At 36.3% G+C, this 18,531-nt stretch overlaps 1 protein-coding gene across 3 annotated transcripts in view; it reads right to left on the bottom strand.

Moving 5' to 3' along the window:
• LOC130800131 (tetratricopeptide repeat protein SKI3) overlaps positions 1 to 17,094 on the bottom strand; it is a 36,270-nt gene extending 19,176 nt beyond the window's left edge. Inside the window, exons 1-15 of one of the 3 annotated variants that reach the window (XM_057663484.1) lie at positions 16,813 to 17,094; positions 13,823 to 13,898; positions 12,903 to 12,989; positions 12,558 to 12,761; positions 12,098 to 12,220; positions 11,913 to 11,996; positions 11,769 to 11,819; positions 10,805 to 10,897; positions 7,932 to 8,072; positions 7,773 to 7,853; positions 1,614 to 1,852; positions 1,334 to 1,505; positions 543 to 658; positions 386 to 443; positions 98 to 163 (exon numbers count right to left, since the gene is read on the bottom strand). In XM_057663484.1, coding sequence (XP_057519467.1) covers positions 98 to 163; positions 386 to 443; positions 543 to 658; positions 1,334 to 1,505; positions 1,614 to 1,852; positions 7,773 to 7,853; positions 7,932 to 8,072; positions 10,805 to 10,897; positions 11,769 to 11,819; positions 11,913 to 11,996; positions 12,098 to 12,220; positions 12,558 to 12,761; positions 12,903 to 12,989; positions 13,823 to 13,825 — 1,518 coding nt within the window. In that variant the 5' untranslated portion in view covers positions 13,826 to 13,898; positions 16,813 to 17,094. The remainder of the gene's footprint in view (positions 1 to 97; positions 164 to 385; positions 444 to 542; positions 659 to 1,333; positions 1,506 to 1,613; positions 1,853 to 7,772; positions 7,854 to 7,931; positions 8,073 to 10,804; positions 10,898 to 11,768; positions 11,820 to 11,912; positions 11,997 to 12,097; positions 12,221 to 12,557; positions 12,762 to 12,902; positions 12,990 to 13,822; positions 13,899 to 16,812) is intronic. The other 2 variants (XM_057663485.1, XM_057663487.1) reach the window with 2 other exon arrangements.
• Between the last annotated feature and the right edge of the window lie 1,437 nt (positions 17,095 to 18,531).

The raw sequence follows: 18,531 nt of genomic DNA, 5'->3' as shown, positions 1-18,531 counted from the left end.
GGACAAATTAATTTTTATATTTGACGCTTGTATCAATAAGCATAGCACTTAGAAGAATTACTAATTCCTAGTTCAGTCCATTAGACTTTCACATTACCTCTGGAGATAACAAGTGATTTGAACGTAGAGCTAGTTTTGCAAGACCAATTTGAAACTCAGCAAACTGTCAACATGCCAAGATAACAAGGAATATTTTAAAATATTTTAAAATTAATATATTGCCTTTGGCGCAAAACATCTCCCACAAGATCAAAATAAAGACATCAACAGTTGCACATACACCATTGATAACAAGGAATAGATAACAATCCGATACATTTAAGTTCGAGAGAAAAATAAAATAATGCCAGCAACAAAGATTACTGACATGATTTGATTAACTCACAGGCATTATTTGGACAGCTCGTAGGCAGCTTTCATAAGCCTCATCTGATGTAGGCTCCCTTAAGTAACCATATCATATCCAAATCAAAAATAAAATCAGGTAAAAACTATAAACTAAAAATACGCCAATACCACCAAGCACGAGCTAAAGCACTTACTGAGTAAGTATATCTGATGACATGCCAGCCCATGGCAATGCAAGCGATGGATCTATACTCCGAGCCCTGTCAAAAGCTTGTCTACCCAACTGGCTTTTACCCTCTTCTTTGTATATCTATAAATGCAGAATACATGGCATACAACTGAACGTCACGTCTATGAATTAAATTAATAGGAAAAAACTAAACCCACTGCACAAATCTAGGATAGGCATGCTAAAGTTTTGGTACTCCTTAAAACATATTTAAATAGTCTTTTTGGGGGGAAGGGGGGTATTTGACTTCAATTTAAACTTCAGAATTATAACCTTCCATCTAAGCAGATAAAGAAAACCAAACACCCAATATCGCATTGTGAATTCTTTGACACCTGAAACTCATCTACTGCAAAGGGTCATTCTACACTTTTAGCTCTCAAAATCGGCTGTTACACTCTCAGCTAACCACCCTTGAGACATGGAAGGGCATCCAACTTAGTACAAACACATAATGGCTATTCTCCTCTAACGCCTATACGTTCAAAAATGAAAATAAATCCTATAATTTATTTTCCAGGAGAACTATAAAATGTCTGCATTCTGCAGTCAACTAAGGACAAAGGGACGGCATAGCTTTTCAACATACTTTACCTATCAGTCTATATCATGACTGGTGTATCATATTGAACAATTAATATATTCACTTTCACCGCCTTGCAAATGCAAGCATCTAGTCCTTCCTCTAGGTTGTATTTAGTAATACATATGCATATAAATTGTAGAAAAGTGGCCTCATATATGCGTATAAATTACCTTCCCCAGATATGCCCATGCAGAAGCAAGAGACACATCCAAATGCAACCCTCGGATAAAGGCATGTTGTTTCAATGCTTTATTATCAGACATACAACCCAATGCCATCCAGAATTCATGATTGTCACCTTCAAGCAGTAAACTTCCTAACAACATCTTCTCAGTTAACTTCCTGGTGATAAAGTAATGAATCAGCTTACATCAAAAAGACTTGGACAGAGGCACTAAAAACAACACACAAACATACAAAAGTCACAAGAATAACAGACACTAAACTTACCAGAATCTAAAGCCATCTTCATAACTCTGTAATGAGCACATAAGATCTACGGTCACAGCAATATCCATATAGATATTCGCTTGCCATGGAACTAAGTGCAAAGCACGTTGATAGGAACGATTTGCTGATACAGCAGCTAAACGACGTTTCTTTTTCCAGGAGAGAAGTGATCGATTGAAGGCTTCCTCACCCTTCACATCATCCCCCTCTGTCCATGGAAAGCATTTTGCATATGTAAGCTGGCAAAAGGAAATCACAAGCATTAAGAAGCCAACTCAACTTAAACATCATAAAACTAAGCATGTACAGTCTAGGTGGATATTCAAACAATCAGTTTCCGCTGTGAGTACGCTAATAGTCTGACACAGAATACATTACATTCAATTCATAGAAGAAAATTCTTGATATTTAAGAATAGTCTACAAGGACCAATATTATTGGATCGATAGAGTATGTACTTCATAATTCAGTACTTCAGAACAAAAATATAAAGAGATCCCAAATGCAATACATTAAGCATTGATATTACCCCCTCTATTCAGCTCCATTGTCCCATTTTTTTTTTGGCACTATTCACTCATCAATTTTAATTTGTATTTTATTCTTAATCTATAAGTTTAGGGATACATCTCAACGCAAGGATTGTTGACTTTCATTTTCAACTAACCAGAATGCATAGCTACGAAAAATGTAGGGCTCGTAATTTGGAAACGAATCTTGCAGCGTAAAAGTTAGCACATACAATCTCATTACATTGGAAGTTGGAACCAATGGTTATGAGCCCGAATCCCTTAGTACCACGCATTTCAACAAATAAACACAAAGTTATACGCTGTCCAGTTAAAGGATATCACAAAAAATCCGTTGGCAAGTGGAATCTCACAATTAAGAAGTTTCAGCTACTAATTATCTCATACAAAGAATGCATTTAACTTCATTTGGAGAAAGATTATCCTTTAATCATGTTAACCTATGTTGATTGCAGTTGAAATTTATTCAATGGGATTCCAAACTCTAACCTATTCAAAATCTATATCTCAAAGGATAAGCCCCAAACTCTAGTTCGCTTCCTTTGATGTCTAGACCCTAAGATCTCAAAGATGATGTAACTCCATCCATAATCTAGCCTTGAAGACCTAATCTATCTTTACTACAAATAGCTACAACAAATGATGTGCCCTAAAGCTAAAACCCCAAGATCCTACCTTTAAAATTATCAATCTTAGAACACTCCAACTATAGATTAAACAAATTCTGCAACCCAAACCACATTCCCACCCCACTTTCAGTTGTTAGGCTAAATCCTAGAAGGTATTTCCATTTTCAGGAATTAAGACATTGCATGGCCCTAATATAAAAGTCAAAACCCTAGCCAATTTTGAAGCCTATGGCAATCCTATTTTTGTGGAAGAACCGGTTGAGTAGAGCCTTAAAGTTTAGGAGAGATCCGGAGAGTTGTTAAAGCCCGGATCAAGAAGAATGTTTGGTTGTTAGGAGAACCTTAAACACTAGTGCATCAAGGGAGGAGGATTTACAACATGAGGCAAACGTTCACACGCGTTGTACTATCCAAGAGAAAGATTGTTGTTTGATCATTGACGAAGGTGGTTGCACATATGTCGCCTCAAAAACCCTTACAACAAAACTAAATCTTCCTACGGTAAAAGTATATGGATGAAATCTGGTGTGACATGGTCCTAATGGACGCATGTCATGTGTTATGGTTGACAAATCATACATGACGGCAGCAAAAACACATTTTTTTCAGTTACAATGACAAAAAGACAACCCTGTTACCCATTCAACCAAAGCAATCCTAGATATTGAAAAACCCATCAGCATCTAAATCAACGAGGAAAACTATGAGCCCATCATTATCATGAGTCCATGCTTGAAAAGGCCAAATCTTTCACTCGAAAGTGCACACAACATGCACTTGGTCTTTTTGGGGCCTTGGGCGAATCTTTTTGGGACCTAAACTAAACAGTAAATCGGGCCCATTTTACAAACAAAGTATACAATGTACAAGAATTCAAATAAAAAATACCAACAAACAATATCGTTAAGGGCCATAATAGGCCTTGGGCTATATACAAATGTTGTATTTTAATTTTACATAAAAATGTGACATATATATAGATTGAGCACTTAAATAATGGGCCCATGGCCCCTCTTCCCCTCGACCCTGGCAATATAATGAGACACACCCTGTCTCAAGAACTCCAAACACATACACACAAACTGAATTAAGAGAACACAAGAGAATGAACACACAGCTTAGAGTGCTATGCAAACTCCCACACAACTTCGAGTGTTGTGTAAAACTCTTTTATTACTCAATTCCTTATTCAATTTCTGGACAGCCTTATATGAAATACAAGATGGCCTTATATATACAAAACACCAATGCCACCTAAGCCTAAAACATAAAAGCCAAAGCCACTTAAGCATATCTAAAATAAAACTAACAGGATCTTACTATTACATCACATATATCACATAAATCTATTAATCAACCCAATCAACCATATATCTACTAATCAACCCAATCAACCCGTCACCCCGCCCCTCTTTCTCCTCCTATGATAAGTCTTGAGAATAAGAGGTAAGGTAGGTGTTACAATACTCCCAGCCAAATTAAGCACCTTGTCCTTAAGGTGAGCATCGAGAAAGGCGGCAAGGAACTTTTTGGCATCCTCCCATGTAGCTTCTATTTCATCTCGTTCTTCTCATAAGACCAACACTTCACGAGGCTTGGAAGGTAGTTGTCGCACCTGTAAAATATCTACCGGTTGTAGGTTCAATTCCAAGTCTGCTGTCAATGGAGGGCTAGCTGCTGTAGAGTGAATGTTCCATTCGGCTTTTTTGAGTTGAGAGACATGAAAAATCGGATGCAATAGACAATCCTTAGGCAGCTCCAAACGATATGCTACTCTTCCCACCTTATGTTTGATTTTATACGGCCCATAAAACCTCGGCCCAAGCTTTTCATTAAGTCGGTGTGCCAAAGTTTTCTAACGATAAGGTCACATCTTGAGGTGCACCTAATCTCCAACTTCAAACACTACCACCCGCCTCATCTTGTTGGCATAAAACTTCGTGCGCTGCTGTGCCTTGGCCATATTGAATTGCAAGTCATCCAAAATTGCATCCCTTTCTTGAAAGCGTTGATCTAAAGAATCCACGGCCGCTTGTTGATGTCCTATACGCACCAAGTGAGGGGGTACTCTCCCATACAAGGCTTGGAATGGAGTCATTTTGATCGAGAGATGAGGCGAAGTGTTATAGCTAAATTCGGCCCAATTTAACCACTTTGCCCACTTGCTTGGTTGTCCGTTCACAAAGCAACGAAGATAAGTTTCCAACATCTTATTCACAACTTCTGATTGCCCATCCGTTTGTGGATGGTACGTCGTACTCCTTGGTAAATGAGTTTGTAGGAGCCAAAACATTTCTCTCCAAAAGACACTCATAAACACTTTCTCTCTATCGGAGCAACGGTCGTCAGAAACCCATGTAGCTTGACTACCTCCTTTACGAACTTCTCAGCCACTTCGAAGGCTGTGAATGGGTGTTTAAGAGCCACAAAATGTCCAAATTTAGACAATCGATCCACAACTACCAATATAGTGTCAACCCCCTCCGATCGAGGCAACCCTTCAATGAAGTCCATCGTGACATGCTCCCAAACTTGTGTTGGGATAGGAAGATTTTGTAGTAACCCAGCTAGACTTAGATTAAAAGTCTTAGCTTGTTGACACACTTGGCATTCCCGAACATATCCAAATTTAGTCAATCGATCCAAAACTATCAATATAGTGTCAACCCCCTCTGATCGAGGCAACCCTTCAATGAAGTCCATCGTGACATGCTCCTAAACTTGTGAGGGAATAGGAAGATTTTGTAGTAACCCAGCCGAACCTAGATTAGAAGTCTTAGCTCACACTTGGCATTCCCGAACATATCCAAATTTAGTCAATCGATCCACAACTAGCAATATAGTGTCAACCCCCTCTGATCGAGGCAACCCTTCAATGAAGACCATCGTGACATGCTCCCAAACTTGTGTGGGGATAGGAAGATTTTGTAGTAACCCAGCTGAACTTAGATTAGAAGTCTTAGCTTGTTGACACACTTGGCATTCCCGAACATATCGTGTAACCTGTCGTCGCATACCCTCCCAATACAATTCACCCGCCAACCGAAGGTATATCTTCAACTCCTCGGCATGTCCTCCCAAATGAGAATCATGGTACTCTCTCAACAAAACAGGAATGAGCGAAGAAGAATTGGCCAACATATATCTTCCTTCGTAAAATAACACCTTATTGACAATCGAGAAACCGATGGGAACCTGCTCACCTTTTTCTACGGCCTCTCTAATTCTAAACAAAGTCACGTCCTTGTTAACCTCATCCTGAAGCATGTGCCAATCTATTCCTTGCGAACTCAATAGTGCACCCAATTCTATTCCATTGTGAGTAACCCGAGATAAAGCATCGGCCACCAAATTATTTTTTCCCAGATTATATTCAATCATGAAATCGAAACCCATCAACTTCATCAACCACTTTTGATAATCCCCATGCATTTCCCTTTGCTCCAATAAATGCTTCAAACTCTGTTGATCTTTCTTTACCCTGAATCTTCGACCGAGAAGATAGTGCTTCCACTTCAAAATGGCAAACACAATGGCCATAAGCTCCTTCTCATAAATAGATTTGTTGCGAGCTCAAAGGCCCAAAATTTTATGTAGTATGCAATTGGATGTCTCTCTTGTATCAAAACAGCCCCTAATCCATGTTGGGATGCATCGGTCTCAACTACGAATATTTTCTCAAAATTCGCATTGCGAGCACGGGTACTTTAGTCATCACTATCTTCAAGTACTAGAAAGCTCGTTCGGCTTCTTTGTTCCATGCAAAGGAATCCTTTTTTAACTGATAAGTCAGGACCCTTGTCAACTGTGCATAACCTTTCAGAAATCTCCGGTAGTAACGTCATGGGGAAGATGACGTCATCTGTGACGTCAGCAGTGATCTTATCACTAACATCAACTGGTATTTAAATGCAGTTCTGAAATGTAATTTGAAGGTGGACCAAGTCATTCTTAGCCCAAGAAAATTAAGGACTTTCAGCCCATTTTTAAATATTTTTACTCCAATTTTTCTCAGCCCATTCACTTTAACCCACTTCTACAAAACTTTCAATCTTAAAGGCACATTCAAGTACTTGGTCGGACTTATAGGTGCTCCAGATGTAGATGGCTCAAGTGTGGATGTCAACATTTGGTCTCGATTAAAATTTTATCCACCTTGACGACAAGGTGGATCTTTAGGTGGCTGGTATTGTCATACATGGCATACTCATAGGGTCTTAAATAATGTAAAAGAATAAAAATTAGTCAGAGTTGTATTTTAGGTTGTTATGTTAGTTAGTCTTTTTAATAGCCTTTATTCTTGTTTGTATTTCCCATCCCATCTCTTATAAATAGAGGGGAGTATGGGATATTTGGGGAGGAAAATATCTAGAGAGAGAAGTGGAAACACTTAGGAGTGATTGGGAGACTCGAACGTCCCATAGTATCGTTCTTGTATTCATTAGTAAAGGTTGTTTTGATTACCATATTGGTTGATCTGTTACATATAACAGCCCATGTCATTTTGCTTTCCTTAACTTCCAGACGCCTAAACCTTCATTTCATCATTAAAATTCACAAAATCAGACCTTTATAATTCAAATGCTAAGTGATGATCACTGAAACCCCGTTTGAAAATGCAAACCTACATCAAACAATCACATTGGTATGACAGCGAACAATTTTGAAGATTAGGGAGAAGTGTGTAACTCACACTGCATTAAAGAGAGAGGCATAATGCCCACAGCACTGATTATGGGTGTATAACTCACCCCCTAATTTTTTGTTTGGATAATTAATTTGGCTCCCTTTTAACCTATGGTCTAAGATTCGCCACTAGAAGAAAGGATTAGGAGAATGTCAAATTTAAGAAGAAAAAATCATCAAAGAGGATAAAAGTCATCAATATACTCAATGTACCAAGAACGGCACATAAAGATTCCTTATTTCTTTCTAGATTTGTCAATGTGTTGTAGAATATTACATGGACAAGTTAAATAAGATGGTGCATAAAGAATTACCTGGATATCAGCATGGAGCTTCCATACACAGAACATATTACCAGCCACAATAGCACAAGCTTTTGCAATTTCAGATGCCTCCTGTAAAAATGACAAAATTATTACTCAGAAAACAATATACATAAAAACTACCCTACTCATAGAAAGAAAGACATGCACCTCTAACAGAGACGTGGCCCATGAAAATGCACCTTGTTTACTGCATTCTTGTGCCGAAGCAAGAAGCCCAGACGCAAGCCCATATTGTGCACCTAAATTTTGAGGCCATATCTTTAGAGCATGTTGAAATTGCTCTACTCCCTAAGAAAAAGCAGCATATAAGAGTTTAAAAGGCAAATCAAAGATTATTTATTTTTTTTAGAAAAAAGAACTATTAAAAGGGAAAACAAACTCAAAATGGTGGTGTCACATCAATTAATATCCTCCATTTTTTTATAATCGCTATACTTCTCTCAAAAAAGCTCACATAAAAAGGAAGAAGTGTGTATTAAAAGGTATTAAAAGGAAACGAAGGATAATTTAAATTACACCCTTAAAGTACCATCAATGATCGCTCATAAACTAACACATGCCTATGGTTATACAAAATCCTAAAAGGAATTCGAAACCTTCAAGTGAAGCTTGACCCTTATAAATTAAGATAGAAATAAGATCAAACAGAATACAATGAGTTCAGATAAGTTATATAACATGGAGCCTTAAATACGATCCACACAAAAAAACACTAAGATGAGCTTTCAATTTCCAAATACCATCACCGGGGAAGATAATGGACAAACTTCTTTCAAAACATTTACAAAAACAATTGAAAGAAAGGAACCATCTTTGTCATGCTACTAAAGCATCTCAAGATTTGGCATACCTCTCAAATAAAACTCAAAATGACAAAAATTAAGATAGGATATATAACTACTCCCTCAGTTTCTTTTTGTTTGTCTTTCCTTTCTGTATTTGTCTATTTCTTTCAATTTATCTTGTCACAATTGATACTTAGATCTACATCCATTTACATCCTAATCCTCACCTCTTCAACGGTTCAACAAACCCTAGTGTCACCATCATCATCACCGGCTCCACTATTGGTCATCAGCCAACGTATCAACCACCATGTTGCCCCTACATCAATCGCCAAAAACAAAGAACACCACTAAAAAGAAAGAAAAAGAAAAAACTACTTGAAAAAAAATTGAAGCATATAAATGTTTTTCATTTGCCCTCTGTGTGAGAACCTCCAAAAGGATCTAGGCAAAGAAAAAAACCATGGAAAGATAATTAGGGTTTTGCAAATAAAACCATGCAAAGAGGATTAGAAAGGAGGGAAATTGTTGATTACAAATGGTGAAAATATTTGCTTGATTTTGAAAGATTCTAAATGAACACGGAAAGGATGAGATCAAGTTAGCAATATAACCATCTTACCTTAGTATCAAAGGCGGAGCCACTGTGATGTCACTGCTGTCAAGTGACATCACATAATTATAGAACCATTTTATATTAAGCAATTAATAGTGTTAAAGCTATATATCACGCAAATAGGCTAGAGTTCGAATCCCACTAGCTTACATTTATTTTGTTTAATGTTTTTTGTTTGTTTTTCTTAAAAAGAGCTTCAGGTATTGGAGATTTAATTTGCAGCATTAATTTGAGCTATTCCAAGAAGTATGCTCATCAATGTTCTTTTCAGTTTGTATTTATTTTAATACCACTAAGTTGATGGTATTATAAGTAGAAGTTATGATTAGAAGTTTAATTTACTAAGTTGGTCGTGGTACTGATATATTTTTCAACTCCTTATATATTCATCATTCAATCATTTTTAATTATTCACTTTGAAATGTCTATGCAACAATTTTTTGGTTAAAAATGAACAATTAAAATGGAACAGAGAAAATATTTGTTTTCAACTGGCCTTATCTTATTGTCTATTACACATTTGCTTTATTTCTATATGTAATTTAGTTCCCTAATTTCGTGAGTTGATAGCATACTTCTGTCAGATTTCGAAAATTATAATATCTAGATGGGTTTTATACATGATAATATGTTTTCTTTATGTTTCTTGCATTTACTTCAAATCATTATCAAACAAAAATTATAAATTTTTTTATTTAAATTAGAGACATTATTTGTTTTTTTTCCTGGATCCGCCCCTGCTTAGTTTTTGAAAAAGTAGCATGATAAATAAATAAATATATAAACCCGCTCCACTAGCCTAGCCTACCCTCCCCTAAACCTAGTTTGTACTAAAAGAAAAACCAAATTAACTTCGGAATTCCAAGCTTTGCATTCTTTCATTAAACTCTCCATTACAAAGCATGAGAAATAATGGCTTACAATATATGAAGAATTAGAAAGACTAAACGACAAATATATTGCTATTGTGTAATGACTAATGACGAAGGATTAACACCTTATAAACTCAAAAGAACTCAAAAGAATAATCTTATATAAGCTTATACATTTCCATAAAGCGATGATTTTGTTACTCTTTGGAGCTAACAGTTAAAATAATATATAATTTATCATCCACCATGGGAGTTGCCATTAGACTAGGAAATAATATAAAAGTTAAAAATAGAAACGAAATAAGATAGGACGCCCTATAGATATGTAACAACCCCATAATGATGAGGTGTCCCTTATCCTTTACCCTTTTTTTATGTTACTAAAAGAGTAAATCTCTAAGCATGTTGGATTAGGAAAGCAAAAAAAGAAGGAACCTTTAAGAGCATATGTGAAAATATACTTATAAGGTCGATTTAGGGGCCTTTTCTAAGAACAAGGAAAACGTAAGGAACATGAAGTTGTCACGCCCGCCTTAGTTTTTGAAACTTGGTATATAACAAAATAACAATTCTAAAAAAGCTTCAAGAAGTCCTCAATTTACTCTTACGTTAAAACTTAATAAGTTTTTCTTTAATCACTCCTATCTCACATATGGAAAACACAGAAAAATCAATGAAGTTGGAAACTAAGCAAATGCAAAATTTAATATGGAATTGTGAAAGAGAAGTACATAAGCATATACATACCTTTCTATATGAACCCAGCATCAAAAAAATATTTCCAGTCTCAATCATAGCGAAGGCTCTTGAAGTTTCCAATTCCATTGCCCTCCCATAAGACTTCATGAAACATCATAATCAATTACTTATTAGTAGAATTATGAAGAGGACACTTAAAGGTTCAAACATAAAATTCTCTACAAAATCAAAGTGAAAGGTCATCTCTCTCAAATAAAATCATTCAAAAGAACCTGCACCTACGCTTTCAAGATCAAGCTCAAATCTAATGGACCTCAAATGTGATATCTTTTAAAGTATAGTTGGACATCAATCACTCCTTAAGTGTTTCCACTTCTTTCTCTAGATATCTTCCCCCTAAAACAACCAATAAAATTTCACTCCTCAAATGTGATATCTTGTTACTTATTGAGGTAAAACTACCCAATAAAGAAACAACCACCAAAGTTTAACCGAGCAAATGTAATCCATAAAATTTCAGCCTATTTGTGGAAAGGAGCAAAGTTGACCCCAATCAAAACAATTTTTCATTCTCTCTATCAATAAGGCCTAAAGAATGGCAAAGACACAACATTTCCATAGATGGCTAAGGTGGCCCTTACATCCAAAACTAAAAAATCTCATTTGAAAAAAGGCTCTAATTGTCAAAGGTTCATCCAAGCCTCTCCAACAACGCTCAATAATTAGCTCTACATGATCACAATTAAAGTTCTCGTTAATAACTCGGGGTTATCGCAAAGGTAAGTTTCTCGCTCTAAACCACTTTGACCGACAAGCGCCATGCATGTAGTAACATGGCCTGGAAAATAAGGTATTTTTAAGTCATAGACCTAGAGAGCAACATCTTTTTTGGCAGGTAGAAAAGTATTCAAGGTCACTAAGAGAATAGCACAGGTAAAAAGTAAGTAATAGATTGATTTGATACATCAGCATAAGAAATAGATTAACTGAGGGGATGGCGTGATGGTAATACCTTAATAGCAGCTGTATACATGCCAAGTCGTTGATAGGCAAGACCTAACGCCTACAAAAGAAAATGAAATAATGTCACTGAATAAATAAGAACATTTGATACGTATAAACGAGAAAAAAAGGGGGGGAGGAAATAAGTACAGACTTCCCAGAGATCAGCACTGGATGGATAGCCTCTGATAGCATGCTGAAGACTTTGGATTGCTTCGGACCACTTGTTTTGATGGATCTGTACATTTAAGATGAACGCATTTCACAACATCCTATAAATACCTTATCCTGGCTTATATTTGGTTAGGAAGGAAGGTGTGTAACAAATAAAAGGCTTACCAGCAGAAAACCTAATCTGGAGAAAGCCCAAAAAGCACGGGGCGACTTGCCAGATGCCTCTCTACATATAGCAACCTCCAAACTTTCCTTACTTTGTACGTCCAACAAATTACACAATGCTTCCTAAAAAAAGCAAAGAATTATGGAATATTTGTTATGTAACATTAAAGGGGTGTTTGATTTGGAGAAAACATCTTTCTAAAAAACTATTTTCTCCATTTCTCATTGTATGGTTTGAAAAGGGAATTAAAAATAAATTTTCTCCACCCCAACCTTAACACATCCATTTCATCTTTTAACTTTTCTATCAAAGCGGAAAATAAATAATCATAGGCATGTTCAATTTAAAATTACTTTACACAAAAAAAACCATTTTCTAAGGAAAATGTTTTCTGCCAAAACAATTGGCCCCTAAGAAAACTGGTATAGCAAAACATTAGAAACAGTAGAGCGCAGCTACCCCGGACTGAGCATCATCAGCATTAAGAGAGACAGCGCGCTGGTAGCATTTGAGAGATCTGTGGGTATCCATACAAAAACAACTGTAATAATGCCCTAAATATTTGAAGGCTTCCCCATTTTGGGGATTTAATTTTGCCGCCATCAAGAATCGTTCTGCTGCTTTTTCCCTCCATTCTATTCCTTTTTCCCACAAACATTTCCCCTACAAGGAAAAAATCAATCAGTTCCTCATATTCACTCAAATCCCAACAAATCTTGAATATCATCCCTCCATTTATTGAACTACTTTTGCTACTGTGAATTACAAATTAACGAACAAATGCAAAGTAGAAAAAGAAATTACGAGATTGAAATGGTGGGAAGGATCATCTGGATTAGATTGAACTAGTTCTTCTAAGAGTTTCAAGTCAATGTTGCTATATTCCTGCATCTGCATGTTTGCAATTAAATTTACTTTAATTGGAATTTTGGAAGATGAAAAAAGTGAAATTTCAATTACAAGGGGAGGAACAGATATAGAAATATACGATAAGGTATGATAATCAAACTGTGATCCCGCCAAAAACCCTAAAATTATTGTCGACTTAATCAAAAGTTCAAAACCCACTGTCTTTTGCAATTTGCGGTGAAAAAGGTTGGAGAAATGTCAGTAGTGCTACACAATTCTCCTTTGTAACCCTGGCTTAGCATTTAAAAAATTAAACAAAGGATTATGTGTATAATTATGACCAATCCAACCATACATATTACTCCCTTCGTTCTCTAATGTTCTTACCATTTGGAATATTCCAGCTTAAGGAGAGAGAAATTTAATTAATTTTTTTGACACATATTTAGGAGATAAAATAGATTCATGTGAAATCTCGTTAGATTTTTCTTAATATATACTTTTTTATTATGTATTTTTTATAATTTATTATTATGCGTATTTAGAGATATTGAGGTTTAAAATTTGCATTGAATTCTGTGCAAAAAGTAAATGGGAAGAACAAAAGGAAATGGAGGGAGTAACATAAACGTCTCCTTCTCTCCTTGAAGTAGAATTTCCTCTCTGTAGATTTTCTATACTAGCCTCCCTACGAATTCTAAGATTTTCTACTTTATTTCTGAACAATGTTCTCGTTTACGTATTGTCAATGACAATGATAATGTCATTGATTTTAGTGCGGAAACTGAGGAGTCGTACAGTGAGAAATTAGGGTTACGACTTGTTGCCAAATTATTTACTGAAAAACCCATCAATATTAATGCCCTTAAACATACCATGAATCATGTTTGGAGCCTTAAGGATCGTGTGATTATTCGATCCATAGATGCCAATATTTTCATCTTCCAGTTCCTACATTGATAAGACAAGGAAATAGTTATGGCAAGACGTCCTTGGTGCTATGAACAGAGGTTTCTTCTGCTGCAAGAAATCTCACATACCACTCAACTCTTAGGGGTACCCTAAATTTTTCTCCTTTTTGGGGTGAGATAGTATAATATGCCCTTTGAATTCCGTTCAGGTGAGAAAATTAGGGGAATTTCATCCCCTTGGAATGAGGTTCTTGAAGTAGAATAGGATCTCCTTGAGATCGATATATATCGAAGGGTTTAATTATGCTTGATGTTTCCAAACCCTTAAAACGCACAAAAAATCCGCATCAAGAGCAACCAAATTGTGAATATTGCCTTTGAATATGAAAGGTTACCCCGCTTTTGTTTCCTTTGTGGTTTAATGAATTACATGGATAGGAATTATAGGTTGGTCATAGATGAGGATTGAGAGGATGAAACATAAATGAGGGTTAAATAATAAAGCTTCACCGAGGAAAGATTTTAGCAATAATAAGAAAGAGATGGAAGTGCTGAAGGGCAGAGGGTGAATACTCTTCACCACTAAACCTATCACACAGGCTATTGATCCTCCTGGGGAAAATGGGTTGAGAACAATGTTAATGCTAGTATGGTTGTTACTATGGCGTTACCTTTGCTTCCTAATGAGAGTTGTCCTATGATGATGACAGATTGGTTTATAGCTACTACCCTATGAATTCTTGTATTACCTTATGGTATTACTACCACTGTGCATGAAAACCACATGAGGACCTCCCTCCCCAATCATAATGATATTGGTTCCCTCTTAAGCCACAATGTTACTTAGAATATTATGGGGGGCAAGGGTTTAACTTTTGATATTGGTTCTTCCAATAATTTGGGAAGGAAGTATGGCAAAACAAGGAAGAAAAATGTATTCGTCCTCAAAAGGATAATCCCTGTAACAAATATTAATGAACTTAAAAATTGGTGTTGGCGGGATAGACAGGATGTCATTTTTGTTATGGAGATTATGATAGCAAAGGAAAACTTAGAACTTGTTAGAAGCGGCTGTGGTTTTGACTCGGGCTTCTATTTAGTGTAGCTAACTATGGAGGTTTGGAGTTGTGGTGGAATGATTTCGATGCTAATCTCGTCTCATACTCGAGTCACCACATTTTGGTACGCCTGTGGAGCTTATGGGTGGGCTGATAAATTCAAAACATGGAATCTTATTCACTCTCTTAAAAGCTCTGTTAGTGTCCCTTAGTATATTCTTTGGGGACTTCAATGAGATTCTCAATTCTGTTGAGAAAATGGGTGGTGTCGCTAGAAATAAGAAATTATCAAAGCTTTTCGTGATTGTGTAGATGATTGTGAGTTCAAGGACCTCGGGTTTTAAGGAAGCTCTTTTACTTGGAGTAGGGGAATTCTACGGCTAATCACATGAAGGAGCTGCTAGACGAGTTTTTTGCCACGACGAGGTGGTTTGACATTTACCTACGCTTTGTTTTCAAACACCTACCCATTTACAAATCATATCATACTCCTATCTTTCTCAAAAAAAAAAAACTAGTAGCGTTATATGAAGAGGGAGGTAACAAACCTTTCAAGTTTGTGTATACCTTTTACCTTTTGACAGGCTAGGTTGCACTAAAACGGACACGGACACGGACACGACACGGGTACGGGAAAACGCCAACTTAAAAATGGCGAACACGGAGACACGAAAATGTTAATATAATAAATATATCAAATTAAAGATATTTTTACAATCTTTCATTTGATATTTGTAAATAAACACTTTAAAAACATAAAACTCACATAAAATGCAAATAAGTACCAAATAAACAACATGAGTATTTAAAAATAGTCATACAAACCAAATCAAAGAAAACCAAATATAGGTAAATTTAAGTTTGATCATCACACATCATCCATATGACATCCATCATCATCCTCCGCTACAAAAGTAGTTTTCAACTCGGGCTCATTAAGAGAAAGATCCGCCATGCCAAGACAAATAGAATCTTCTAGATATGAACCACTCTTTATTTGTTTGCAACAGTTGCATTGCCAAGTATAATTACCCCCACCCCCACTCATTTTGTCCCCTTTAACAACATATTTCCACAAAGGATAAGAACCAAAATTACCCTCTTCATTTGTAGCATCACCACTAACATTGCATGAATAAGAGCCACTAGCCCCACTACTAGACATGATTGAACTCTTCAAATTCAAGCAACCACAATTAAAGAGGATATACAAAAAAATCAAGAACAACATTTCAACTTTTCAAAATTCAAATTACAAACACATTAACAATTTAAAGTTAACAAATAACAATTAACAAATATTCAAAGAGGATATACAAAAAAATCAAGAACAACATTTCAACTTTTCAAAAATCAAATTACAAACACATTAACAATTTAACATTAACAAATTTTCAATCACTCAAACAACATAAACAAAAAAAAATCAAGAAACAACATTCTAACAAAATTATTACTAAAATTTCAACATTTTCAAATGTTGGTTCAAATTTTCAATAGCATTTGAAATTTTGACGGATTCAAGGTGCATAATCGTACTGTTTTTGAATTTGCAATATTCTTGGCCCCAAAGTTACAGGTTATTTAATTTTTCGAGTACTTTCTTTCCACTTCAATATCTAATTTTTTTTGCTTATCATAATTTTTTCTGCATTTTGATTGTCTATAGAATTGTACTGGTTCCCAGGTTAAAAGAAAACTTTTTGTAGGAGTATTTTGGATAAATAAATGGCTCCATATTACTTAGATTATAAAATCAAAGATGAAGATAGTAATCAAATTCAATGGTCGAAAGAGCACATTACAAGAAATTAAGATTAAGAACTTAAGATTAACACTAAGATTAAAGATTAGAACAAGATTAATATTAGGATTTAGGATATAGAGTGAAAATACCTTAAACAAAATCAAAAATTTCGATTTTCAGGGATTCTTTGATTGGATTCGAACAACCCACAGCCCACAGTGAAATTAGTCAGCAGCAGTTGCAGCACCGAGTTCGAGTGTTTGTCTGTGATGGAGGAGCAGCCGTCGGTGGCGGTGGCGTGGTGGAGGTGGAGGAAGAGGTGTAGAGTTTTTAGGGTTAGAGGAGTGAGAGGCTGAGAGCAAGAGAGGGAATTGCAATTGAGAGGGAAATGGAATTCGAGTAGTTCACTTCTGCCTGCTGCCGTGCTGCGTACTCAGTTTTCAATTTTTTTTTTTTTTAATAACACACGTGTTCTTGCCGTGTCCGTCGCGTGTCCTTGTCGTGTTCACGTGTCCGAAAAAATATTAAAATATTGGACACTTCATTTGGCGTGTCGGACACAAATTTTTGCGTGTCCGTGCCCGACACGGGACACGCCTGTTCAGTGTCGTGTCCGTGTTTCCCAGTTGACAGGTCAAACAAGAAAGAACATATTCAATGCTTGATTTTTGGCTTGCATTTGATGTCTACGCAACCGGACCAAAACTCACTCAAACCACCCCCATTTCGGCAAAATCCAGGTCAAGGAAGGGAAGTTTTCGGATGCTTCTACACTCATTGTGGTTCGAATTCAGAGGGGAATGAGCAAGAAAGATCAATTAGCCATAATTTACACAAACAATCAAGAATGTAGAAGTATAGATCATTTACCTTGAAAATCACAAAGGGAAGAAGAAGAACCAACTGATTTTCGCACGCAGGTCCTTCAAAGATCAGAGGGAAGAAGAAGAATGCTGGTCTGCCATTGTTGTTTTTCGAACTAAAGGTTCAAAGGAGGCTATGTTAGGGTTGAATTCCTTGAAAATTCAGATCAAAACTACAAAGGTTGCACTCGAAAATCAGTGACTTGAATGAAGGAGAAGGTTGCTCAACTGTGGAAGAACTCAAGCAAGAATTTCAACCATTTTCAGAGGAAATGACGAGATGGAAGATGGTGAAACTCTGATTTTTCTTTAGGTTCAAATGAATGAGGAATAAGTAAGGAGGTGTTCATGGGTTTTGATGTGTTCAATTACTGAGCTATGCGAATGAAAGAGGGAAGAGGAGGAGGGTTTGGGCATTTTATTTATTTATTTACTTTTAATTTCTGAATTAATTTCTCGAATTAATTTCTCGAATGTTACAGTTATTTGAGAGGGGTGGAGGAGTGAAAGCGGGATTTTGCAAAGATCAATTTGGAGGTCATACGAGAAGGTTAGCTACAACATTATCTTTGTTTATGAGGATGAAGGTTGAGGTTTAAGGGCCAATGGTGTTTGGCGATGGGGGAACCAAGTATGAAAGAGCGAATTTTGGACGAAGCTCAAAGTTCAAAGTTTTTTGTTCACCCTAGGGGCGATAAAATGTATTCAGATTTTACGCTTATGTTTTGGTGGTCGTGGATTATTAAGGGCATCACTGAGTATGTTTCATGTTGTTTGTCCTGTCAAAAGGTAAAAAGTATACACAAACAATCGGGTGGTTTAATTCAACCTTTGGAGATTCTGGTGTAGAATTGGGATGATATATCGATGGACTTCGTTGTGCGTTTGCATCGAACGATGTCGACAAATGATGCCTTGTGGGTAAGAGTGGATCGGTTTTGAATAAATTTGCACGTTTCATTCTTATAAATTGTTGTTGGGAGATGAAACAATTGGCTCGTGTTT

The sequence above is a fragment of the Amaranthus tricolor genome, chromosome 14 (genome assembly GCF_026212465.1).
Source record: "Amaranthus tricolor cultivar Red isolate AtriRed21 chromosome 14, ASM2621246v1, whole genome shotgun sequence".
NCBI classification, from domain to species: domain Eukaryota; kingdom Viridiplantae; phylum Streptophyta; class Magnoliopsida; order Caryophyllales; family Amaranthaceae; genus Amaranthus; species Amaranthus tricolor.
Note: the sequence above shows the minus strand (reverse complement) of the source record. Positions and strands in the feature narration are given on the sequence as shown.